The following is a 26,184-nucleotide window of genomic DNA, read 5'->3' on the forward strand; positions in this document are numbered from 1 at the left end:
GGAGATACTGCAATGGGAGGAAGGGCAGGATCCCCCAGTGCCTGCTCGGAGGAGAGGCCCGTGACGGACAATTGCAGAAGCAAATTCTGCTTCCAGAGCAGAGGCTCCCTGCCTCCACCCTGGCTACACGACCCTCAGCCGGCCAGCCATCACGCCTCCCCTGCACCGTGCACGGTGCTGCTCCATCAGGCCCGCGGCGGCAGCGGAGCCACCCGCCCTTCCCCAAGCGCGCGGGAGTCCGGCTGCTCGGCACCAGCCGCGAAATGTTTTGTAAATTACGCCGTGGGTTTCAACAGACAAATGTGAGCAGAAGTAGGGAAGTGTTCACCGACACTGCCCCAGACACACCACAGGGCCCAGCAAAGCCAAAAATCCATTCCCTGCAGCTTATGAGCCTCTTCCAATTAAAAAGTGTTCGTCATTTTGCAGAGAAGAAGGGGTCGAGACCTAAGTAAATCCTGAAGCTTAGCATGAAATATTAAGAGAACAAGCACAGATGGAAGATTAAATACTACGCTGAAATTGCTTCATAACATGCATTTAGGAATAAAGCTACTTAACCCAGACAACTTCATGCTAATGTTAATACAAAAATCAGGCAAAACGCATCAAACGTACTTCCTGCCTGTCTCCGTAGCTGGGAAAAAAAGTGCATGCATGCGTGCATTCCCTTCTCCAGTGCTGCTGTGCTGTGCTACGGACAGAGAAGGAGAAGACCCCACCTGGGGTGCAGCTCAGGAGGGCCCTTTTAAAGACCGGTTCAGGATGCTGCGCTGGGGCAGCGCTTCCCAGCCACCCGCACAAAACCAGTGACAGATGCCGGCACGGCCTCCTCTTGCCTTTGGCCACGATGCCCCTTCCCTTCCCGGACCTGGATGTGGATAAGGGCTGCCGCAGCTCCCACACCACACAACAGAGATGCCACTTCCTAAAGAAAACAGCAGCCAGCTCCAGCAGTGCCCTCATAGCCACACCTGCCCCTCCTTGCTGCCTGGTATCATTTTCTTCATATCAGTTTGTTGGTTTGTTTACCTCCTCAGCATTTAGTCTTAATGCCTTTGATGGGTTCCGCCTTTCCTTTTCCCCTCCCCGAACTGTCTCAGATCAGCTCGTTGACCCACAAACCTTGCAGACGTCTTCTAAGAAAGAAAAAACCACGAAGGACACTGCCTGCGTTAGCACTATTGAATTTCTTCATATTGCCGAACTCCTGCAGATAGCCGCGTGTGTGCCAGCATGAATCAATAACGCCTGCAGTTTCACCCAAAACGCCTATACAGTCATTTATAATTAACACTACAACTCGGTTGTCTTCCAAAATCAATTCCTTTCCACTTCTTGTCATGAAATTGTATCTGACAAAGTTCATCTGCTTTTAATGTGTGTTAATTTTCTCCACTGAAGTAGGCATTCATAAAAATGCTGTTTAGGAAAGGCAGCAGCTAGGGGAAACAAGCAGCCGGCGCCGGGGGGGTGCCGCAGCGAGGACCACTACAGCGCCCGGGGTCAAGGCACCCCAGCAGACCAACAGCCCCTCCCAGCAAAGGATGGACTCGGAGCACAGAATAAAGTTTCACTGGTGTATTCAGCTGGTGAAAGGGCCTTGTCCACAAATGGCCTCAGGTAATAGACTCCTGTCTTCCCCTTACCTGCTGGGTTTGCATAGCACGCGCTACGATCGATACTTTGCAGGCAGAGCGTGAGGCCGTCACAGAGCCCCATGGTGGGGAAGGGAAAAAAATCGTGCCCAATCTCCATGCCTGTGCAAGAGGGACAAAGTCAGCGTCAGGGAGCGATCGATAGGAGCACTGGGTCGGGTCTCCAGCTCCTCTTACCTTGGTACGTTGCCTGCCAGGACAGGTATTTCGGGCTGTGAACTCAAAAGCAGCTTGTCTTCCACAAACTATTTTTTTTTTAACAACTGGTTTTCAATAACACTTTCCAGCAGCCTACAGCCCAACACATTCCCAGCATCTCTGAAACCTTTCGGACAACACTATGCTATAATTTTTGCCCTTGTTAAATAATTTGAAGAGCACTGAAATGAAAACCTAAGTCCAGAGGCTAGATCTTTGTACATCCCCAACAATGAGCTCTTAATAACTGAAATTAAATTCAGTGATTTAGTCCAGAAGAAAATTAAATACCCCAGAATATTAGTAAGACAGTCTTGAAATATCTAAAATAATGCATTTGCTTGAATTCAGTGCTACGGCAATACTGAACAGAACCTCACTGCTATTTATGCAGGAATTTTCCTCAAGGACACACTAAACTAGGCGCATCCACGGAGCCAGCTGCAATTTACTGTTGTCTCTTTCAGTTCCCTGATGTACCTACCAAACAATTCCCTGCAAAGGACTGACTGACCTGCACCTCCAGCACACCCTACTCCTGCCAAGCGCTTTATCCCACACAAACTGCCTCAGCCACGACAAGATACGTTTCCCCCCTGTATTTCAACAGCATAACCGGCATGTCCATCTAGCAGCCAGGGATCTGTAACCTTAAGCCTGACAAGAGCTGTGCGAACGAATTGTGATGCTTGTAATTTTCTGAGTAGTTTGCTCTAAAAATTGTCATAGAGTAATTTGTGTCTGGCTCTGCCACAATTTCCAAAGCCATAATTATTTCAGACACACTGTAAAACAGCAATATAATATGCAATCCCGCATAATAAATAACTCCAAGCTTGATCATTACTCCAAAAAAAGACTGAAGAGACAGCATATTTTACATGGGTGCTTCATATGCATGACTGATGGAAAGCAGCATCTACCATAAGGCATTACAGCAAGCAGAGAGGCTGCTAATGGGCAGGTGGAGGCGGATACTCCAAATTCATTCAGTGCAAAGCTCTCCACACCCTCAAACTGTCACTTTGCCCAGGTCACAAAGGTGCTCCAGCCACGTTCTGCCAGAACACGCGACCCGAGGAGAAAGCCAAACCATAATTCAGAAAGGAAACGGAAGTGGAAGTTTCCTCAGCGGTTGTTCCTTCAGCAGCAGGCAGAGGTTTACTCCCACAGCCCCCACCTGACGTGTCGCCCCCGTTTCCCATGCCACCGACACCTACCCCAGCCCCGACAAGCGCTGCGCATCAGCACTGGACCCCGCAAGCGCAGCATCTGTGCCGGGTGCCAGTGGCTGCATCAGTGATGAAAGTAAAACCTGGTGCTTTGAGCACCTTCCAGAATCCCAGGAGAAAAGTATAAGCTTATTATGCATAATACTCAAGCATCAGTCAGAAGATAAAATAAACTCCAGAAGTACATACAGGTTTGTAAGCTAATGTATAAAAGATGAAAAAAATCAAAAGCCCCAAGTGCTGTACATTTGGAGCCATCTTTTTTGTATCTAAATGGAAAAGCAGACTATAGGTTTCAGGAGGTATCTTTGCACTAAATGACAAAATACTGCCATTTATTATTCTAAATTTCTTTATCTTTCAATTGAATTATTTATTTTCCATCTAAGGACACTATAGTGACATGATGCCTTGATGGGACACATGCAATGCACAGGAAAGCATCTTACCCACACCACTTCCCACTCCCAGCCCAGACTTTTGCTCAGCAAGAGCAAGCCCCAGCCATGCAGAGCACACGTGCACTCGATTTCCAAAGACTTCTTCCATGAGGAGACAGCCTGCTCAGGAGTGCCCAGCTCAGACAGCCTTCACATGCGCTCCTTCACCCTCCTCCGCTACCAGGCGAACGCAGTGGCTGATTCCAGAACACCAGGAGGGCTCAGGCCGGTGTAAGGCATCACGCTTCCACCCCAGGAGCTCTGCCCAGACCGCAGCGAGCACGGCCCGCGCCCGCACCCAGAGACTGCTCTTGCACATCCCTGCTGAGCCGCCGGCCGCAGCAGGAGCATCGCAGCCCGCCAGCCCCTCGCAGCAGAGAGCTGCTGATGTGCAGGAGCAGCCACGCAGCCCTTGAGACTTACAAGGACGCCAGCCTCGCTCACGGCTTGCTGTCATTAAGAAAAAGATGGTGTCAGGAGCTCTCAGGGCCAGGCCAGTGCTTTTGGACTTTATTTTTAAAGTTGACACCTGCAATTCATCGGCAGAAGGGAAGGCGCAGCCACCTGCCGGAGGCACCAGCCCAGCCTGGCAGCACGGTGCGGGCAGGAGGGTGCTGCCAGTGCACTGCTGCTCCCAGGAGCTGCCCGTGGCCCCACGGGACCCCCAGCCCGCGCACTGCTGGCTCCCCGAGCGAAACCGCGGCCCGGGAGGCAGGGGCACATGCTCCTCAGCCAACGCTGCCCAGGGTCCTGCCTTTGGCACAGCCCCCTCTCCGCCTGCATCTCTGCTTGCTTCCCACTGGGGCACGGGCCCGACCGATTGCGCTTCCCTCTCCCAAGGAAGGGGAGAGACAAACGCTGCCGTCTGACGCCGGCCCCCAGGCAAAGCCATTTGCTGTTCAAGTGTCAATGGACAAGTGTAAAACGAACAGGTCCGACTTCAGAGCGACCTTGCTCCCCACATTCAGCTTGTGATCCTCAGCGGCAAGAAAGCAAGCGCAGAAAGGGGAGGTACAACAGGACACAAATGGAAAGACTGTTTTTTATAAAACCAAGCGCTTCCTCTATTGTAGCACTTCCCTTTGGAAAATAAAACTCAAGGAACTTATCCAAATACTCTTTTTTACAGGAAAAACTTTCTTTTAAATTTGCTCAAAACATTGGCCAAGTTTCTGTCCAAGTAATGCCTGGCAGCAATGAAGAAACCACTGTTTCACAGTATTTACAGCTATGTTTTTGTCCACAAACCTACTACTCACAACAGGCAGGATGATCTTCTCAAAGGCTTTGCTTACCCTACTATTCAAGAAGCCAAGCACAAGAAAGGTAATATTGACTTTCCCGAGAGATCTGTAGCCAGACACAGCCTGCTACGAGAGAAGCGTCTCTCTGCGCACTGGCGCCAGAAGTTATAAGGTAAGTGACTACCAGGGCGATTTGTGTTAGACACAAGGAGAGCAAGGTGCTAGGACAGGCTGCCCAGGCAGGCAAAGGCGTCGCTGGAGGGCTTTGAGAGGAGTATAAACACCCAGCGGAGCCAATCCCAGGGAAAACTGCAGCACTCGAGAGCCCCAGCAGGCAGAAGAGAAGGGAGCAGCCCAGCCAGCTGCCTTGGCACGGGCAGGGGTCGGTGAGGAATTACTCTGGGTTGAGAGGGAGCGCTGAAAATGGGTTAGGAAAACAGCAACAGCGAAGAGCTGCACCAGAATCCAGACCCTGCCCTCACAAATCTTGTCTCCTCATTAACAGCAACAATTATAAGCTGACATAAAGTGTAATTATACTACACACAGTGTTAGATTCATCAGGCAATTACAGCAATTAATAATGCACCCCAGCCTGATGAGCAGAGCGGACTTGCAGTCCGGCGTCCTCCATTTTTCAGCAGACCACTGATGAATCCCACGGTAAATCAGAGAAGCTATTTCTTGCCTGCTGCACAGTGTCAAGCGTGCATTACATTTTGTATCATTAGCAGTTACCATTAGCAAAGACTTCTTTCTTCTAATTAGCATTGACTTGCGCCTTTCATCTTATCTCTACGTTTGGAGACCAGCAGCCGTTCCAGCTCACCTTGCAAAGCCCCCAAAGTCCTTTACGCAGAAGCTGGCAGAGATAAATCCAGTACAGACTGAAGACAGTCCACTTCAGCCAGAAGAAAACGCCCCAGACACAGACATGCAGCTCGTGCTAAGGGCCTCGCGTGCTGGAGCCTTCTCCAGAGCATGCCTGCGCCCTCCCGGGAAAGCCCCCGCGGGAGGACTGGCTTCCAGCGCTCAGAAAGCCCCACTCCCATGCACGCAAACAGGCAGCGCAGCTGGGAGGCTATCTGGGCGACAGAAGTACCCGCAGAGGGACAAAGGGTGCAAACCCTGGCACCTTCCACTGGTTTATCACAAACCTACAGGAAGGGGGTGGGAAAAGGAAAGATCCCACAACAGCAAGACCTTCTCCCTCTCTATCCTTGAAGTTTCCTTTCAGGAGAGCCCAGAAGACCAACATGCTTTATACGCAAAGGTGCAAAAGACCGAGTCTAATGGCTATCATTTTCTCTAGCTTCCTTCCTAAGTGAAATACAGTAAATCTTCCATGTGCCCTGTCCATGGCATGTCGAACCCGCCGTGCTGCTCAGAAATCCATTCAGTAATGCAGAAAAGTAGGGGAACTTCTACTCCCCTTCTCACAAGCCACTGTGGACATCAGCAGCTGCTCATCACGCCCACGGGCTGCCACAAACAGCAAGTCGCTGATGGGAATTCTTGTGCGAGGTTTTCCTTCCCTGAAAAGCAGCAGCACTGGCTGCTTATTGCAAGGGAAGAAAAATACGTGCACCCGTTTAGCCAGGCCATGGAAGAGAAGCAGCGCTGGCCAGGGACCGGCCCGAGCGCCCACTGGCCCAGGGCACTGGAGGCGTCAAACCTGCCCTGGCTGCCCACACCAAATTCACTTTAAAATGTCATTTAAAAATCCTGACAAAGCACTAGAAACTATTTCCTCCCTAAAAGCGGTTTCAGTAGTGTCATCCCTGCTTAGGCAAGGGGTACAGTCCGCTAACCAGACCGTCACCTACCAGAACGAGCGCGGTGCCAGGCCACCCTGCGCGGGCGACGCCGGTGAACGCAGCGGCGCTTCCCCAGTGCAGCGCGGAGCCAGCTCCCGCCGCCGCTGTCAGAAGTGGAGGGAAATAAATCGAGAAGGAAACTTAGCTACAGCACAAATTTACGTTTCTGTCAAAGAAGAGTGGCTGACGGCTATTTTTGGAAACCGGTCTCCATCATATTAATTCGACGTCTGGTTGAAGTTGTCTCATTTTCAGCAAATCTGGCTGGTAAATATTAATCTTGGGCTTTGTTGAAATTCTCCTTGCAGATATTACAAGGGATTGGATGGAAAAGATGAAGCAGAAAGAGACAACTTTGCAGCAAATGTCAGGCAGATCCTCCGCATCACGGTTTCATTTACACAAAAGCAATTGCAATACACCACAAAGTAAATAGCGTGAAAGGGCCACGGCTCATGCCTGGAAAAATTAAGGGCAAAAAGACATCAGTGCTGGGAAGTCTACCGAAAACAGAACAGGGATGGTCATGATCATCCACAGTGCAACAGGACTTTCCACTTGCCTGCTGTGCATCTGCTGGAAATAGGTTTTAAGAATAGAGTTAGCGCAGACCGGCATCTGGCTAAAGATATATATTAGACAAGAAAAGCAGTCTAAATGTATTTACAGTGACAGAACCTCTCCTCTTATTTGAGAGTAGATGTTGAACAGGTGCTAAAGCTGCTCAGCTCCACCCTAGAGATGGCTGCATTTCTACGGTCAGTGAAGCGATTCATCAGACACCCGCAGAGCCACGGCAGCCTGTCAGGTACGCTGGGCTTTCTTCAGAGAAGCGGTGCGAGATAGAAGGACGGACAGGAAAAAGGCTCAGCTTTCTCCCAGCAGCAATTAGCAGTGCCGTAAATCCTATTAGTCTTTTTTCATCTCTGCTAATTTCAGTGTGAGGATACAAATCTTCTCTCAGCGGCAGGATGATTTCAGCGCTCAAATCACGGTTACAAGGATACTAGCTTCATGATTTAGTTCAAGCAGCTTCACCAGTTCAGTGGGAAAATAAAGCTCGCTCTTCTTGCGGAGCAGCCCGCACCTCCCACACCTCGCGGCTGCCCCCCGCGCTGCCCCCCAGGCACAGCCCCTGCCCGCTGCCCCCCGCGCTGCCCCCCAGGCACAGCCCCTGCCCGCTGCCCCCCGCGCTGCCCCCCAGGCACAGCCCCTGCCCGCTGCCCCCCGCGCTGCCCCCCAGGCACAGCCCCTGCCCGCTGCCCCCCCGGCACAGCCCCTGCCCGCTGCCCCCCGCGCTGCCCCCCAGGCACAGCCCCTGCCCGCTGCCCCCGTCACCGGCCCCAGCTTCAGAGCACAGCGACGGCCACAAGGTGGTCGGAGGAAACGTCTTCACCTCTACCACCCAATTTCCTTTTGATTTAGACCCAAGAAGCAGCACCACATGCTTGGCCCTAAGCACCACCCCAACCCGGCTGGCAGCCAGGCCCCATGGGGTCACGGGGTCCGCAGCAGCTGGAGGGTGAACGGGTGCAGGCGCAGCCAGAAAGGCCTCGGAGAAGATTGAAGGATAAGGGAGAGCCAGGAGCTGCAACACAGCACCCACCCCGGCACAGGATGGGGGGTCGGCCCCCGGGCTGTCCCTGCTCCCCAAGCAGTCCTTGAACAAACTCGTGGCCGTGAGAGGTTGGACCCCAAGAGCTGCGGCAGCGACTGCAACCAAGAATTTTCAGGGCCAGGGAGGATCCGGCAGACTCGCACCCAAGGAGCCCTCCAAAGCCACCGCCCTCAGGACCACAGCGGTGGAACCAGATTTGCTGCTCCATCACCTGACTTAACATCCCCAAACTCCCACTGTATTTACCCGCCTGCAGCTCAAGGGCTTTTGTCCTTGCTGAATAATTTCCGTAGCCCCAGATGCCTTCATCAGAAATCTTTTAAAGTTATTCATGCAGTGCTATGCTAATGCAGGTCTCCAAAAAATACCAAAAACTTTCAACGCTTAAACTACTTTCTCGTATTTGACCAGACATCAGACGCTGCTCCTCAGAGAGTGACTAATGACCTGCTTTCTGTAAGAGGGGGGAAAAACTTAATTATGTCCATTAAATTACTTCAAATATTTTCCCTTAGAGAATATGAATTATTTAAACTCAACACAGAGAAACCTGAAACATTATCAAGCGCCTTCTGGGACTCGCTATGTAAATTCCCACTCCAAACAGATGGGGAAAGCATGGCGAGCTGCCACGCAGCCACTGAAGCAATGAACAGCACTGAGATTTCAATTCAATAGGTTTAATAAGGTCTTCTTAAGAAGGGCACCAAGCAAATAGCCACTACCCAGAGCACTGGGAGGGGCTTGCCACGTGCTGGAGGAAGGCAGCACAGTTGGCACAATTTAAACCCAAACAGCCACAAGTAGCCCCTGAAGGGCAGACCTGATTCCTCAGGAAAAACTCACTCTGCTACCATCCCATACACCTTAAACACAGGAGAACTGTACCCCCTTGGGACTTATTTAGCTGATTTCCTCTCAACCCCTTTTCTACCAGGCGAAAAGGGAGAAGTCCAAGGTATCACCTGGACGCCAGCCATGGGCAGCAAAGGGCATTTTCAGGCATATCTTACCAAGAAAAACCTCTCTGGCACATCCCAGCTGGTGGTCTGACCTCTCCTCTGCCCCGGAGGAGCTTTGCTCACAGGGCAGCCACGCACGCTGCTGGGTAATAACTGATGGCCACTTACACCTTTCATGGAAGAAAAACCCCTGGGTACCGACGGACGAACGCCCAGGATCTCCTGGGGTAGGAGGTACACGCCTGCCGCCACACACCGAGCAGCCTCCGCTCGCCAGGGACCGCTGCCGGCTCATGCTGGCACCTGACTGCCAGAGGCAGTTGAGACCGCGCTGAGCTGGGACTAGGTCCTCACCACGGGCCGAAGCAGGACGGTGCCCGGGAGGCGGCCTTAGCCTGGCACCTCTCTCCTTTCGGAGGCTCACGCACCCTGAGAGGAGGAGTACGGCAGCCCGTATCCCGCACCCTCGGGGCTGATCCCATGCCTGGCTCTCACCTGCCTTTGAAAGCAAGATCAAATTGGTCACAGCACCAGGTTCATTAGTGGGATACCCTTTAAGGTAGCGGTTATACCCATTTTCACAGCTGTAATCAAACATAACCTCGCAAGCCGTAAAGTCACCGAATTATTGTGTCTAAAGCCTGACAATGGGGACATTCATTTTCTAGAGCAATTTCATAGTTACAGGTAAAGCTGTGGGAAACGCCTGACGGTATTCAGAGCTTTGCCACTCCTGCCCAGCCAACACCGTGCTGCAGAGCAGCTACCAGCAATGCACCCCATTTACCCAATCGCCACCCTTCAGATGAAGGTCTGGCTGTTGGCTGGGGAGCTGCAACCAGCTAAAAGAATCCTATTGCTGACAAAAGGCAATTCCACTTGTCTGAGCTGTGCTTAGGCACCAGGCAGGCTGGAGCAGTCTGGCAGCAACGGGGACTGACACAGACAAAACCTGCCAGAGGACACCGATGGCCACCTTTACCTCTGCATCCCCCGTCCTTCTCCTCGAAGCCGGGACCACACGTGCACTTCCCTATGGGGACCAGCCACTCGCCCTCCGCACTGCAGTGCATCCTGGGGGGATTATCCACGTCCACTTCGGCATGAGCGACACAAGCGCCCTTAACTTCCACCAAAGTCGCGAAGGCCGTCTCCGCCACTGTGTCCGGAAACACAGCCAGGTTCTGCACAGTGGCAAGGCACTTCTTGTAATAGACCCGCACGGAGACCAGTGCCACGCAGGCACCCACGTCCTGGAAGCCCAGGTGGAAGCCTCTCTTGCTCAGGTGCCCAATCTCCCTCAGCTCGGTGTTCAGCTTCATCTTGCGCTCACCCAGGTCTCCCTGCGTGAAGCTCTCATCAGCAGCAATGGTGTCAATCTTGGTGTGCTTGCTCTCGCGGATGCTACGGCCCAGGTCAGAGTCAGACTCGACGTAGTACAGATTGAAAGTCTCCTTGCAAGTGCCTGTCACGCCAGGGATGCTGTTGCAATCCCTCAGGGTGAACTTCAGCTCGATGAAGATCCTCTGGCCGTCGCGCCGGGCAATCCAGCCTGTCTGCAGCCAATTGTTCTGGTTTGGCTCCATGACGTTGCAGACCTGGTACGTGCGTATGGGCTTGTAATTCTCATCCACCCCGCTGATTTCTTCCCACTGGGGAAAGAACACAAAGGGCTGTAACAGCTCGAGCGCTGCTGTGAGCAAGAACCAGCCGCCCCAGCAGAAACACACCGGTCGATATAAATGTCATCACCACCACCACAAGCCTCTCCACCTACAGGCCATTATATCACCGCCACCACAAGCTGTAGTGACATAGCAGAGCTGCTGGACCACCTAACACCTGAGCTCTTCGCAGAGGTGCGAACACAAAGGCACAACCAGAAAGAGGGCACTGGCATTAGAGCTCCTAAAACAAAGTCTAGTATGAAACTGGACACATTATCTGCTGAGAAGGCAGAGCCTTGATCTCCCACTTGCTCCTTGGATTTCCCATCCCTGGGAAGGAGCATCTGCACAGTGTCACCACACAGGGCAATGCCAGGTGGGGTTGGGCCACCCAGGGAAGTCAAAGATGGCCAAGGAGACGTGACACCAGCCACACAAGGACAAATATCTTTGTGAACAGCAAACAGCAGCTTCTCTGTCAGAAGTTTTAGCTGGAACAGAACAAGTCCTCTGACTGCAAGCGAAACGGTATTTCCCCAAAGTTACCCGCAGAAATTCTGACAATGAAGTGATGATTCAACCCTCACAGGCTTAAGGATGACCCAGCAACTTCCCAAAGCAATTCTTTCTGGGGATAAACTTATGCAAGATTGCCCAGTGTACCCAAAACAGAGTTTCTTCTGCAGACTAACAGCTGGGCAACGCAGACGACGCCAGGATCTATCACTACTCCCTTTGAATGGTTTGTTTCCGTTCTGGAAAATGAACCCAAAGCAGCAAGGAACACAGCACTGAGCTTCCCGACGCACTCTCCTGAAAGCAGCTATAGACTGACCCTGGCAGCAAAGCAAGGATCTGATCAAATAGACCCTCTGTGATGCAGAGCTCCTGGCAATCCCACTCCAGCCACAGCCCTCTTCCAGGAGCTGAGCTGACCCCCAGGAGCTTGCGCTGGCACGCAAACTGCGACACAAAGCCTTTGCTTATTACAGGAGTGTAAAATTTGTTTTGAGGAGCTGTTCCACATTGGTTGTACCGTTCACGTAACCCGTCCTTCACTTCTCGCTCTGCTCCCCCGTGCGCCCAGCACCCATCCACACTGCCACTCGTGCCGAGCTGCCCACCCGCCACGGCCCAAGGAGACCCCATGGCTACCAGCCCCCTCCACCAGCTCCCCCTTTGCACTTCAAACTCTGCTGAGCACCAAAGGCAGAGCCTCTCCAGCAGCACAGAGCGACAGTCCCATCTCCACACTCACCCCGTTTGATGGGTGCGACGTCCAGCCCAGCTCCGCTTGCGATTCCTTCGAGTCCAGCAGGACAACTGCAGGGAAGACAACACATCAGAGAGCAAACCCGCTAACGCAGGAAACGCCACTAAACATCCAGCCGGCATCGGGAAGCTCGGAGCCAGGCACCCCTTCCCCAGCACCCGCCCGCCTGAGCGGCGGGTCAGGTCCCCGAGCGCGGGGAGCCGCTCCCGCCCCAGCTCCCCCAGCCATCGCACGGGCACCGCACCGAGCGGGACCCGCGCCGCAGAGCTCCAGGCTGCGCGTCCAGCGCAGAGCCGGCAGGTACGCGATTAGCAGCCGGCCCTAACGAGGATGCCGCCCCGGGGAAGGCTGCGGTCCTCCCCGCGGCACGCCGCAGGACGACCCCTCCTACACCGCCAGCCAACGCTGCAACTGTACCGTGCCCGTAGCCGCGCGTCGCCTGGAACCGAGAGGTACTGCTGGCCACTTTGGAACAAGAATTTCCTTGAAAAACACACCCTTTTTCCACAAAACAGCTAATTCTGTTGGACAGAAAGAGGTATCTCCCTCCAAGTCACGGTTTCACGATCCTTCCGCTAGCAAACAGAAGCCAGCCCCGGCCGGCGAGCGGGGTCTCCCCGCAGACTCAAGACCCCGCACGACGCCCGGGCGCGTCCCGGGCCCGCCCTTCCACAGCGGAGCGCCCCGGGATGCCTTCGCGGCGCTGCGGCAGCACAGGGCTGTCCCGCGTCCCCACGCCACGGCCGCGGTGCGGGGCGCACCCCGCGGCGGGGGCCCCGCAGAACCGCTGCAGCCGGGCCAGGCTCCCGCCGCTCCGCTCCTGCGCGCCGGGACGGGCAGCCCGGCGCGGTACCGGCATCGCCGCGCGGGCTCCTTCTCCCCGGCGCCGCCGGTGAGCGGGACGCCCGAGCTCCGGGACCCTCCGGGCTGAGCCGCCGAGCCCCCGCGCCGCACCCGCCCGCCCCGTCCCGCTGCTGCCGCGGGTCCCCGCGGAGCGGCAGCACATCCACCCCCACGAAGCCACGGCCGCGCCGCGCCCGTGGGGGCTGGCGGCGGCACCGGGGGGAGGAAGGGAATGCGCGGCCGGACCTGACCCACCGGCGCTGCAGCGGAGCCGCCGGCCTCTGCCGGCGGCACCGGGCACCGCACCGCGCGACCCGACCCGCCGCGGGCACGGGGACCCGGCCCGAGGTGCCGGAGCACCGGGAGCCCGGCACGGCGCGGCACGGCGGAAGGCGCCGGAGCTCCGGGTGCGGCGGCCCCGCCGCTCCGCCCGCCCGAGCTCCGCCCCGGCTCACCCTGCTCGGCGGCGGCGCGGGGCAGCACCGGCAGCACGAGCAGCACCGGCAGCAGCGCCCGCGGGAAACCGCCGTCGCCGCGCGCCGTCGCCATGGCGCCGCCAACTCCGCGCGCCCCGCGCCGCCGCCGCGCTCCGGCCGCCTCGCCCCGCCCCCGCCCCGCGCCGCCAACCGCCGACGACGGGGCGTGGCCGCGGGTCGCCACGGCCAATCCGCGGCGGCCGACGGGGCGCTCGGCGGGGCTGGGCTGGGCGGGGCGAGGGCGCCTTTCACTCTGAAGCCGACTGATGGCAGCTGCCGTCCGATCCCCGATCAGCTGTGCCGCCTTCCCCGATCTGTGGGGCAGGCTCCTGCCAGAACGGGCTGAGGACAGCGGGGCTGAGCTTTGGGCTGCCTGGCAGCGCTGCCGAGGGCAGGGACTGCCCTCCCCATGGAAGCCAAAGGACTGCTGGGGCACAGACAGCCCTTGCTGGCACTGAGGCACTGCAGCCTTGTGGTCACAGCCATAATTAACAGTGGTGTGGGCCTTCCCCACTGGATGACATTTATTCCCTGCTGCTGTTAAGTGGCAGTAAGTGGTGAGTCAGAGCCTTATTTCTGCACCACAAGGCCCAGGAGAGCAGCGGGGCAGGTCTCATTACTGCCATTGCCTGCATGCGATGCCCAGGAATGCCTGTTTTAGGTCAAGCTCTCCATTCTGCCTTTCTGGGTTGAAATTTAATTCCCAGCCTCATCTCAGGGTCATCCAAGTCCAGCAGCTGCCATAAGAGTCAGAGCAACCAGAAAGAAACCCCAGGAAAAGGCAGCCCCAGGCAGGCTGAGCCTTGCCAGACCTGCGCAAAGAGCAGCGCTGCAGTGGCACACACAGCGCGGGGAGGCTGCAGTGGGTTGGCTGGGCTGGGGGAGGCAATTCCTGGCTTGCTGCGGGTGAGGTATGTGCCGCCAGGCCCCCAGCCTCCTGCAGTGGGGGAGGAACGCAACAAGGTTTGATTATCACTAATTGTAGGTGTTGCAGGTCCCTGCAAAATTTAGTCAGGCTGAACGCCTGTTGGCTTCCCACCTGATGGCTGACACCGTGACGCCAAAGCTTGCTTATGTAGCAACACTTGTTCCTGTGGGATGTTCCCTGCTCTGTGATTATGTGCTGTCAAATATAAAACATTGCAAGTCTGGAATAAAAGTATTGAGTCTCCATCTAACGCATACTGGCTATGGCACCCCGTGCATGGCCCCCGTTCACAGTGGTGGGTGCTCAGACCACAGGCCAAGCCCTGCACACAGCCCTGCAGCCCCGCAGAGGGGCACGCCCAGCCCTCGCCGCTGGATCCCCACTGCCGCAGCTGGCAACCCCAGTGAGGGCGGCGCGGGACTCAGACGCTGGCTTGGCAGGCATGGGGAGCACCCAGAGAGGAGGGCTGTGCCTGGACACGGAGAGCTGAGGGGTGGGTCATGCTGGCAGCAGGACTTGCCCAGCTAAACCAAAACCTGCACATGAAATGAGAGGTGCGGTGAGCCCGGTGGATGTGCCCATGCAAAAGCTGGCTCGGGCATGGCGCTGCAGGGGAAGAGCAGCGTTGTGTGTCTGCAAAAACGCACTGCACTGAGGCGCTGAAGCCTGAACTCTGCGCTGCCTCACATGTGCATAAGTTTACTGGAGCGGGAATCCTATTGAAGCCTGCTGCCAGTCAGACTCAGATTTGCACATTGCATAATAAGATTAATTAGATACGGTGATTGCAGTTCATTTGCCTCATGCCCCAGCTTCTAAGTACTCTCTTCCTGAAGTCAATAAGACTACCCATGTGAATACGTTTAACCGTATGCGAGAGTCCCTGCAGGATCAGGAATCCTGGGCAACCCCGGTACCAGCTCAAAATCCTGAGCGCAATGTTTCGTTAGCCTGTTCCACGGGAATCTTGCCATTCCGTGCATTTTTTAACACCTAAGGCATGTTTGCTTTTGAGAGGTTTGGGAGGCATTGCACCTGCGTACAAATCAGTGGGAAATCTGGGGCTCTTGGCCAGTTAAGGGGAAGATGATGCTGCTGTGGCCATTCTGCAGAAGTGGAGGAAACATTTTTCAAGCACGATGAGGATTCGCAATTGGATTTGACAATTATATACTTCTAACATTTCTGCTTGCTCTCCATGTCTTCCAGCACTCTCCTCCTACCCCACAGCACCAACTCCCCATATTCCAGCTCAGCACCAAAAACTGCCACTCGGCTACCATGTTAGTTGTAGCCGGGCAGATCCAGGGGAGAGGCCCGTATCGGGATGCAGACAGCCCAGCTGCATGCCTAAAGCGGGGGGCTGTTTCCAGCTCTCCTTCCATTTCTCAGCCCCTCTGGAAACACGGCCGCTGCCTTTTCTCTGTGTTAACATGACAGGCAGGAAAATCCCCGTCCATTTGTCAATGCTCTTTCCATCCAGGAGAGCTCAGCGTGGGCTGGTGCTGCCACAGCGCGCCACGCTCCGAGCCCGGCTGATGCTCCCACCTCGCGCCTGCAGCCCAGGAGCTCCCGCCGAGCCCGGGGTACAGCCCTGGTGACTGGGGTCACAAGTTCATATGATTAAAACTCTCCCTTCATCACATTACAGGGCAGGGAAGCAAAAGGCAGGGTTTATTTATAATCTTCCTCAAGTGGAAACCAGAAGAAGTGACCCATTATTACTGGAGATTTTTCAAGCCACCCAGGAAGAAAAGTGATATTTAGTTGTCGTTAAAGGCTCATAACTGCATAACAATTTCATGCTATGTTAACTTCTAGGTTTTCTTTCACATATAAATTTTTAAGGAGCAAAATAGAAAAACCCAAGCACTTGACCTTTAATCACAGTTATTTGTGTGATCAGTCAAGTGAGGGAAAAACCTAGTTTGTGCTTGAACGATGCCCTTTAAAACTAGATTGCTCTAATATGACACACAACTCACACAGTGTAATATATGGGATCTCGCTTACCAGCCTCTGGGGCACAACAGCCTCCCATTTAGTATTCATGTGTAGGATCTTGCTGCCGGTACATTGGAAGGTATTAATGTCATGAAGCAAATCGATACAGGCCCCTGGGACAGCTCCATTCACCACCGAGCCCCACGGGAGGTGGACGCGTTCATGTCGTTGAAGAACCAAACAGGGAAGAGTATTTTCAATGTACATGGAGGATTTGATGTTCCACTAGAAGAAGGGTATGTTACGGTTACGGACTACAAAGCTTTTCCATTTATATGAAATATTATTCCAAGCACTTATAAAGGCTTAATATTAGAACAGCCAGAGGTATTTTAATTACAATTTTGAAGTATCTTGTTGTTTTGGGGAAATGATCTCATGAATTTTTCTTTGGCAAGACTGGACGACTGAGAGCCATTGCTGGGGTGAAGGAAACAGAGCTGCCTTTGAAACTGAGACTGTTGGATTTATTCGTTACCAGGCAGAGCTGATGACCAGGGCCGGGCCTCTGAGCCCAAAGGCGGGCTGCGGCACAGCCAGGCCAGCGGCACGGACGCGGCCCCACGAGGTCAGTGAGCAGGGCAGAGGGATGCTGTCCCTGGGAAGGCTCAGCAGACCAGCTATCTCCTCGAGCACCAGTGGCGTAATGAGGGGCCGGTTTCTGTAAGCGAAGGAAGAGGAATACGCCCGGGTTGTCTGGTCACCTCTGTCGCTCACATCCAGGACGCGGGCGGCTTCCCTTACCCGACTCCCGAGCGCTACCACAGCCACAGGATGAGCCTGGAGAGACAAGCGTGGAAAGCAGGGACGCTTGGTTATCCAGGCTCCAGATTGCCAGGGGAACCTCTGCAAAGAGCTGGGACCAGCACGGCCCAGAAAATGTGTAATTCGCCGAGCTGAGCTATTACCTGCTGTAAGTGGAGGCAGAAAGATAGTTTTGAAACCACAGTGAAAATAACCCTCCTGGAAAAAAAAAAAATCAATACAAGCACCAAGGAAAGAGGATCAGAATCCAAGACCATCAATTCCTGAGATAAAGAGTTGAAAGTCTCAGTGGGAGGACAGCCAGATCTGGACTGAAAAACAAAACTTTGTTTCTTTCGCTGACAAATGACTTTTTATGCTAAAGGACAAAGGAGCCAGGAGGAGGATGTGGGCCTCAGTATGTGGCTGTAAGAGCTGCCCTTGAAGGAAGAAGGAGCAGGCAGAAACCTCACGGAAGCTTTTGCACCTCTCCTTCCCCTTCCACACTTGAAAGGATTTTCTTACAACAGAAAACAAGGGATTTGTGCAATTTTGTGCCATTTTGGGCATGTCACAAAAACATGCTCCAGGACGAGTTTTGCTGCTTCTGCTGTGACGATGCCAGAGTCAGAGCAGAGCAGGCAGCAGCAACACAGCACTGGCTGTTTATCTGCCATGAGGTAAACATCCCACCCAGGAAAGCAGCAGAGTTAGCACAGCTCAAATGATCCGCACCGGGTACCATCGGCGCCTCGCCAACCTGCAGCCCCCAGCTGATCCCGGGGCTCAGACACCGCTTCCCAGGAGGACCACGCTCCGTCGCAGCCAGTGCCTTCACAGCCTGCTGCCGACAGCGCTGTCTCATCCCTGCACCATCTCCTCACTGCTAACTGGGAGAAACCACAGCGAAAATAAAAGTTAATGTAAAGCTTCCCCATAAATCTCATGATCAAAGCTGCGCGGCCCTGCATCATGGGCTGCAAAAGGAAAATACTCTGTGTATTAGCTCCTTTTACCTTCTATGTTGTTTGTCTGGAAATAAAAGCAACCAGAGGTATGCATTGTTTATAACGGCTTAATTTTTCTGTCAGATGTGTACTCTTTGCTTCAGGATCTCTGTACTATAAATGTTTTGCAGCAGCTCTTTAGCTTTTAAAGTAATCACATAAAAGATCCTTGACTACATAAAGGCAGCTAATCTGGGTAAATGCCTTTAAGCTTCTTTACATTTCTTGCTAATGGATTTCTAGGCAGCCCACAGAGATCCACGTTCAAGAAAATAACGTAAAATATAGTAAGTGTCTAATTTTTTTAAATGTCTCACATTTGTCATATACTGAGAAAATCCAGAGCTCCAGGCAGCGTAAGATCATTATACTTATATAAGTAATACTCCGTTCTGTCATCATCAGTATGAAACCCAGCCTTTCGCTGGGGGCAGGGATCCATTCAGCATTAAACCGGAGACAAATTATCACATACTATTAATTAGAACCAGACAGGAGGGATCCAGGCGCTGCAATGTGGTGACAGAATCTGAAGGGCAAGCCGAGGCATATACTGAGCTCAGGAGTCACGTGTGGAAAACGTTACCCTCTCCCCACCTCGAATCGCGCTCTGGGAGCGACCGTGGGCTCGCGGAGGGCGATGCCATGCCGTGCTTGCTGCTGCCCAGAGCCAAGCCGCTGACAAAGGCGAGAGGTGCATGCCAACCATTGTGCAGAAGGGGGGCTCCCCTGGTGCCCCGTGCCCTTCCCGCCCTCTGCCTGCTCCCCTCGGAGCCAGGGCAGGATGGCCTGCGCACAGCAGCGCGGCGACCCCGCACCTCGCCGGGCAGCGGCCCCGTCCCCTACCACAGGGACCCAGCGCGGGAGGGTTAACGCTGTCTCACCTCTTCTGGCGTCGAGGGGTTACGAGGGGCCCCTGGCCCAGGCAGCGCCGTGCTGGCTCAGCGGTGCTCCCAGGAGCCAGCAGCCCCGGGCTGGGCGCAAGTCCTCGTGCTGCCTTCAGCTCCAATCACAAAACCCCTGCAAGGTAAAAAGCACCTATTTTAAGCGCTATCTGATGTAATTATCCCTGTGGAGGAGGAACCAACAGATGCACAAGTGCAGACGGGCCACCTAATTCTGTAGATTTATTACATGCATTAATTAGACTCCCAGGGGACTCAGACCCACGGCCCCACAGCTCGGTGTCGGTGACACGTGGGGACGGGGGTGCGTGGTAGAGCTGTAGCCAGTGCCGAGAACACGAGGCCAGCGAAGCCGCCGGCTGCCAGGGAAAGGCAAGCCCAGCACCCTCGGGCTCTCCTTCGGCAGCATCTGGGGCAGCCACAGCCCCTGCAGCTCCCGGGGCTGTGCCGGGGCTGCCCCAACCCCTCACAGATGTAAGTGGGCTTGGCACGGGGGGCCAGGCAGAAACCCACCTGGGGGGGCTGGCCGGGCCAGGGCCCTGGACAGATAATTAGTATCGGAAAGGAGATTTTGGAGAATTACAGATAAACAAAGCAATCAATTATCTGATAGGAGGTTTTAGTTAGTCACACTATGGTGTATAAATTACTGAGGCCAGAGAGCTGAGGGTGCCCAGGCCACAGCAAAGCCAGACAAATCCGATCCCATCCCAGCCTGCAGCGACACTCAGAGCCTCATGCAGGGCCAATGCAGGGCTGGAACGCACAGAGGAGAAATAATTACTTTTTAATTTTCCCAGGAGAAAAACGATGGCTTGCATTTGCTCAGCTCTGTCCCAGCACGGGGAGGTTTTCTTTCCATTTTTCTCCTTGCTGAGTAAACTGGTGCTTCTGGCTCCGCTCTCAAAGGTCACACCGGCCCAAGCGTTGCTCAGCCAGCATGCAGCCAAGGAGGCGTGAAGGTGCAGAGATCTGGCATCGCCTGCTAGCAGCTGACATGGGGGGAAACTGCAGCAAACCCATCCTGGCGGCTCCAGCGTTTCGCACGGAGCACTGGGGGTTTGCTGGTCGCAAGGCGAGGGGCCGGGGAGCTCCTCTCCCTGCTGGCCGTGGTGCCCAGCACGGCCACCAGCCCGCTACGCCGGACGCACCCTGCCCTCCCTCGGCCCCAGCACTGCTTCCCCCCAGACGCCCCGAGCACGCAGCAGCCAGGGCACCGGCACGTCCCGAGGGTCGTGGCAGTCACCAACTGACTGACCACGGCTCCAACACCCACCTGGGCAGCCTTGATCAAGAGGGAACCATTTGGTGCCAACAGAAACGTAATTTAAAGCTCCAGCGGAACCCAGCTGTAATTTAGTGCTAATTAACAACCAATTACTTAAAGTAAACATATGGAATTTGGGGCCGTGTCCTGCCCCACCCACGCAGTCACTTCTTAGCAGCAGGATCAGAAACGCCAACCTCCTGCGCTCCCGCAGCCGGTGAGCACAGGCGCCGGGGCCGATGCCATCCCCTCCGCGGCAGGACCCCGGAGCATCCCGGAGCCGCTCTGCCCCTTTACTGCTGGCAGCAAGTGCAGACCTTCGGGATGGAGGCGTGCGCAGCACAGTTACAAGGGGGCTGCATGCGGGGATCCTGACCAGAGAGGTGCCCCAGCTCCCCCAGGGGAGGCAGGTCCTGCCCTGCAGAGATGCTTTGCCGGTGGTGCCGAATACCGGGCAGGACGCCGGCACCCCGCTCTTTGCACAGACGGGCTGCTTCACACTCAAACTGCCCCTCTGCTGCTTCTTCTCTTACTCTGGTTGACAGACAGAATTGCAGACTGAGAGCTTGGGTGTCTGAGCCTCTGAGAGCGAGGTCTGTGACAGAAATGATGATATACTTTAAGTATAACGGTGCAAAAAACCATTATCATAATTTTGATACCAATTATGTGTAATTTGAACAAAGGAGTTGTCCTAGCTTTGATTTGCTCTCCTTGTATTCCTGGCTGGTTTCATTAAAATCACTTATAGAGATTTGCAGCAGTTCTGTTTGAAGTGCTGTCATTAGGATTTTCATTTTCTGTGGCATCGGAAATAATTTCACAGCAGGCTGTTTATGTTTTACAAAGGGATCTGCAGCATGTGGCCATCACTCGTGGTCAGACACACTTCAGACAGACCGGTCCTGCTGGTCGTACGGCCACGTGAGGTGAGTGCCCGGCCTTGAGAGTCAGCGAAGGATGCTCCAGAGCAGCAGAGGCCGGCACCTGCCCCGGTGCTGAGCTCTCACCGCAGCCCATGCTCTTCCCGGACCTCTCTCGAAGGCTCCAAGCAGCACTGCGCTGAATTTGCAACCCAAGCCTTTGTAAATCTGAAGACTAACTAAGTGCCAGGCTGGTTCACGCCACTCCCAAAGGGACCTGCAGCTCTGCACGTGCATCCCCACGCACCCCCAAGGGGGGACCCCGAAGTGCAGCATGCCTCAGGTGTGGATTTCCCTGTTTCACAGTGTTCTCCCTCCGTTAAGAGCTTTTTTTACGTTTAAGTCTTTGCACTGATAACCATTTAAAATCAATTACCAAGATTTCTAACTTTACTGGCCCCTCGATAAAGCGTCAGTAAACATCCCTTAACAACAAGGGCACTGAAGTTACAGCACTGAGCTACAGCGGATTTCCTTGGGGTGAATGCTGCTCCGGCTCCCATTCATTAGGCAATCAAAGATGCAAGTTGCATGACACACTGATGAAGAGAGACACTTCGGGACTCACTAGGTAACTCAATCACCACGAGACACTCACCAATTATCCCTTAGTCACAGGGTGAGGGTGACGGGAGGTCATGCAGAGCGAGTCTTTTTCATTTGTCCATGATAAAAGAGGGTAATATACTTTGCAAATTATAATTAGCAAATTACTCCAGCTGGGGCTAATTCCTAGATGCATGTTGCACTCCAGGACTCGGCACTTGGGCAGACTCTAAATAAGGCACCAGCACGGTGTGTCCAGCTCCATTAAAGCTCTCTGGTAATTAGGGAGCGCCTGGTGCACAGCGGAGAGCTGGACGGCTTCCCGTGCCCGCGGGTGCCTCTGCTCCGCCTGCCACCTCGCCAGGGCTGGACGCAGCCCTCTGGATCCAGCAGCAGCCCTCTGGATCCATGGCAGCCCCCGGGACACCTGCCACGGGGGTCCTGCTGGCTGCGTCCCGATGATGGAGAGAGGGACCCTCCCCGGCCCCACGCTCTGCCCCGCTCCCAGCCCCTGGCTCGGCGCCGGCCGCTGGAGGAAGGGGCGCTGGGGGAAAAGGCCTGCAGCTCAGGGAAGCAATAAATATGGTTTCATTATAATGGTGCACTCGCATCCCGGGGCGAGATTGCCATGTAGGTTCACAAAAATACTGCTTAAATAAACAGAAAGGGAGGAAATGCTGGAGAGAGTGTCCAATCTGCATTATAATTAGGGGAAAGAATAACAAATGGCAGAAACAACCTGTTCCCATCTGCAGCTGCAGTTTGTTCCTACTGTAGCTGAAAGGCCATGCACCATCCGTACCAGGAGCTTTCTCTGGAAATGTATGAATGTTTCATTCAGCAAGAGTGGAAAAAGAGCATCTTTTTTGCGTGTATTGCAGATTCTGCTGTAATGAAGCATCAGAGAGAATTTTATCAACCCAGACACTTACTGCTGTCTCCAGTCTGGTAGCAATAGTGGGGGGCTGCACCCCTGAAAGGGTCTCCATGAAAAGAGCCAATGAGGGCGCAGCAGTTAGGCTCCGGAGCTGGGGGTCACCCTGGTGTGGGGCCAGTCTCTGCCCCACGCAGCGGTTCGGGGCCACCAGAGTCACCACCCGGCCAGCCGGAGTCAGGGGGTACGGTGCTCATTGGATGCATTTGAGACATTATTCAATCCCAGACTAATTTATCCACAAACCTTCCTAATGAGGCTGATAGTGTAGGAATGGAGAGAAAGCAGCATTATTATCTGTAAACATCAGTGCCTGACAGCATGTTTAATCACAGGCTGCGTAAAGGTATCACCAGTGGAGGACATGATTAGACACTTCTCCAATTAGTCATACACCAAAGGCACAAACGCGGAGCCTGAGAGTCGCTTAACCCACAACCAAGAGGAGCAGAGATCAAAGCTGGAGGCTGACCTGGCAAGGGGGAGGCGCTCGGGGCCAGGGGCAGGAGCCGTCCCTGGCACCCCGGTTGGTGCAGCCCGCGAGCGGGGAGAGCCCAGGCGCTGCCGCAGAGCCAGGCAGAGCCGAAGCCGCCGCCCGGCCCCGAGTGCCCCTTGCTGCCTTCCAGGTCTGCAGGCTGCCTGCTCCTAACAGGATTTCGCAATCTACAGTAAACGTGCTAATGGGATAGAGAGGTAAAGAGTTCATCCTACTCACTTTTCTCTGCTTCCTTCCTTTTTTTCTGAGCATCTCTGTGTCTCCTGGTTTTCTCTGGCTCACCTCTCCCTGCCTGAGTGCTCCTGAGGTCTGCAGATTAAAAGCATTAATAAAAGCCAGAAATTATTATGTGAATCCTATTTATCACAAAGCAAATGGTATCTAGCGGGCTGCAGCCTTGGGAGCCGCAGCCACTGGTTTACAAGAAATGCCGTCAAGGCCGTGGGGTTTCTCCTTCCTCAGCCCCTAAGTCCGGGTGACGTGGCTGGGGGCGAGCAGGCAGCTGGCAGGTCTGGCGGGGGCACGGAGGAGAAGAGAAAGCAGCTACGGGAGTCGCTGCGGGTGGACGACAGCGAGAGGGTGAGCAGTGACGGCAGGAGAGGCAACTTGGTGGAGGCCGGCGGACTCTGCGCAAACTGCAGGGAAGCACTGGATGTGCCAGGCACGACGAGGCAGCAGGATACGGCCCTGACCCCAGGATACCTGGGCTGCGGCATTCCCGCTGCCAAGCCTGCTTCCACAGCAGACAAGATTTTAGCACATGCCCTCTCTTCTTCCTAATCCCAATATCTTGGGTTAAACCAGTAGCTCCTCTGTGGTGAAATCCAGGTGTTTTGATTTATGTGTGAGTGATCTCATTACCAGCTGCAGCAACAGAGACTCTGACCTTTCATGTCAGGGTCCCTTTGAATTTACTTTCTGCCCCGAGGTACAAAAGAAACCATGAGAAATCAATTTTCTTTCCTCCAAGACCCCCTAGTTTTCAAGAACTTTTAAAGGGCAGAGAAACTATAACTGGGACATCTTCTACCTTTAAAAAGGTCCTTCATCATGTTAGATTTTGATTAATCAGCCACCTACTCTCCCATCATTTCCACAGAGGAGAGTGCCAGAGACCTCCCCGCAGCCCCTCTCCACAGAGGAAGAGGCAGAGGAAGGCTTCCACGGCTGGGGGAGCCACAGCCGCCTCCGGGGAAGGTTCCACCCTCGGTATCAGCCCACCCTCCTGGTCCTGGTCCTGCTCCCGCCAGCAGGGAGACACAGCATCACGCCGGTGCTCCGGTGGGCACTGCCGCTTGCTGATTTCTGCTCCCCCGGTGCCGCACACCGCGGCCGCCTCCAGGCTTTGAGATGATTTCTGGGGCTGCAAACCCTGAGACTCCCCAGCTTGCTCCAGCAGGCACTGGGCCTGCGGGGCGAGCATCATGCTCGCAGATGAGCCCGATGCCGCGGGGGATGAGGCTGCTCACCCTGACCCCAACCCTGGCCCTGGTCGGCAGGCATGGGGGCCTGGATGCCCTGCAGATTCTGACTGGCAGCAGGCAGCTTCCTCTGCCTGCCAGATGACGTGCATAATTCAGGCAGAATATTCATTTAAGATGTCTGAGCCATGGTAATAAAGCAGACATTATGACAATACAGATCAATAAGTCCAGAGAGGATCCTTCACTGAAACACACTGCAATTGTTCAAACTAAGTCTTAATTGTGACAGGCATTGATTTCTCTTTTCTAATATCCCTTACTTTTAATTAAAAGGTAGTTAAGTAGACGATACATTTCCAGGATCATTTAGAGACAGGACAACATCAAGGAGCACGCACTTAAAATGCAGAAATGGTGCCTTGTTAATACAAGAAGACTGTAGCTTGGGGAGTTGCTCCGTGCTGATTCAGAGATGCCCACGGCTGAGCGGGGTACAGGGATGCCGGGGCCCCCGTGCTGGCTCCCACAGCCCGCGCTCCCCTCTGCCCCAGCCTCAGCAGGGACACCGGCACGTCCCCACTTGTTCTCTCCCACTCTCCAGGGTCCTCCATCCATCTGCATTTCACACCCTCTCACACACACAAGTGCCTCTAATAGCTCTGATTATCCTGCAGGCTCCAGCGCTTTGCTTTGCCCTTGGGCAGCTGCAGGTGCCAGGGGCTGGCAGGGCCAGGCAGGGCGGGCAGCGCTGCTCCCACAGCACACTGGGGAAGGCAGTTGCTGCAGCACCAGCTGCCCCAGGAGCTCAGCAGGGTGGGGAAAAGCCCCAGCACAGCCTTTCTCTCGCTCCCGTCCCACGGCCACATGCCCCTTGGGACGGCCCCGAGATGTGTCCGCAGCAAGGAAGATGCTGGGAGTGCTGGAGCCCCTGCAGACAGGGGCTGGGCTTCTTTAGCCTATTTTTGTTTTTAAATTTCCAGGAAGCTTCTCGTCGGCAAGGGTGGCAGCGGCACGGCACAGCAAGACACGTGAGGAAGCCAACTGTGAACCAGCCAGACGCTTCTCAATCATCCTCTATTAGAGTAAAACAGGCCAAAGCACCTTAATCTGACTGGAGGGAGGCCATCAACATCAGAGACTCCATTAAAAGAAGAAATGGGCCTTTTATCTACTAATCAAGAATCATAAAGGAGAAAACCTTGGAGGAGACCCATAAATCCCCTAACACATCCCCAGGGAAACGCCAGCACTGCAGCTCGCAGCACCGTGCAGCAGCAGCAGCTTCCAGCAACGCGGCTCCTGCGCTGTCCCAGCCGGCCGACCCCACCACGCGGCTGAGGCCAAGGCATCCACTGGACAATTTAACACGACAGAGCTGCAGCCATCCACGGTGGAGGCGGCAGCATCGCGCCAGGTGTCCGAGCCGTCCCTAAGGGTGGCCTGTCCCTGCCATGCGGTCCCTCACCGGAGAGCAGAGCTCTTGGGCTGCGTGGGTGCTGGGATGCTGGCTGTGCATCCCCTTGCCCGCGGCACTGCCCTGCCTGGACCAGCCCGCCCAGCCCGGTGGAACCGAGCATC

The 26,184-nt window shown here is 54.7% G+C and overlaps 1 protein-coding gene across 1 annotated transcript in view; it reads right to left on the reverse strand.

Moving 5' to 3' along the window:
* Window positions 1–18,961, reverse strand: part of EPHA10 (EPH receptor A10) — a 50,360-nt gene extending 31,399 nt beyond the window's left edge. Inside the window, exons 1-3 of the mRNA XM_075114849.1 lie at window positions 16,370–18,961; window positions 12,095–12,159; window positions 10,152–10,821 (exon numbers count right to left, since the gene is read on the reverse strand). Coding sequence (XP_074970950.1) covers window positions 10,152–10,821; window positions 12,095–12,159; window positions 16,370–16,397 — 763 coding nt within the window. The 5' untranslated portion in view covers window positions 16,398–18,961. The remainder of the gene's footprint in view (window positions 1–10,151; window positions 10,822–12,094; window positions 12,160–16,369) is intronic.
* Window positions 18,962–26,184: the final 7,223 nt, after the last annotated feature.

Source organism: Phalacrocorax aristotelis, chromosome 20, assembly GCF_949628215.1.
Source record: "Phalacrocorax aristotelis chromosome 20, bGulAri2.1, whole genome shotgun sequence".
NCBI lineage: Eukaryota > Metazoa > Chordata > Aves > Suliformes > Phalacrocoracidae > Phalacrocorax > Phalacrocorax aristotelis.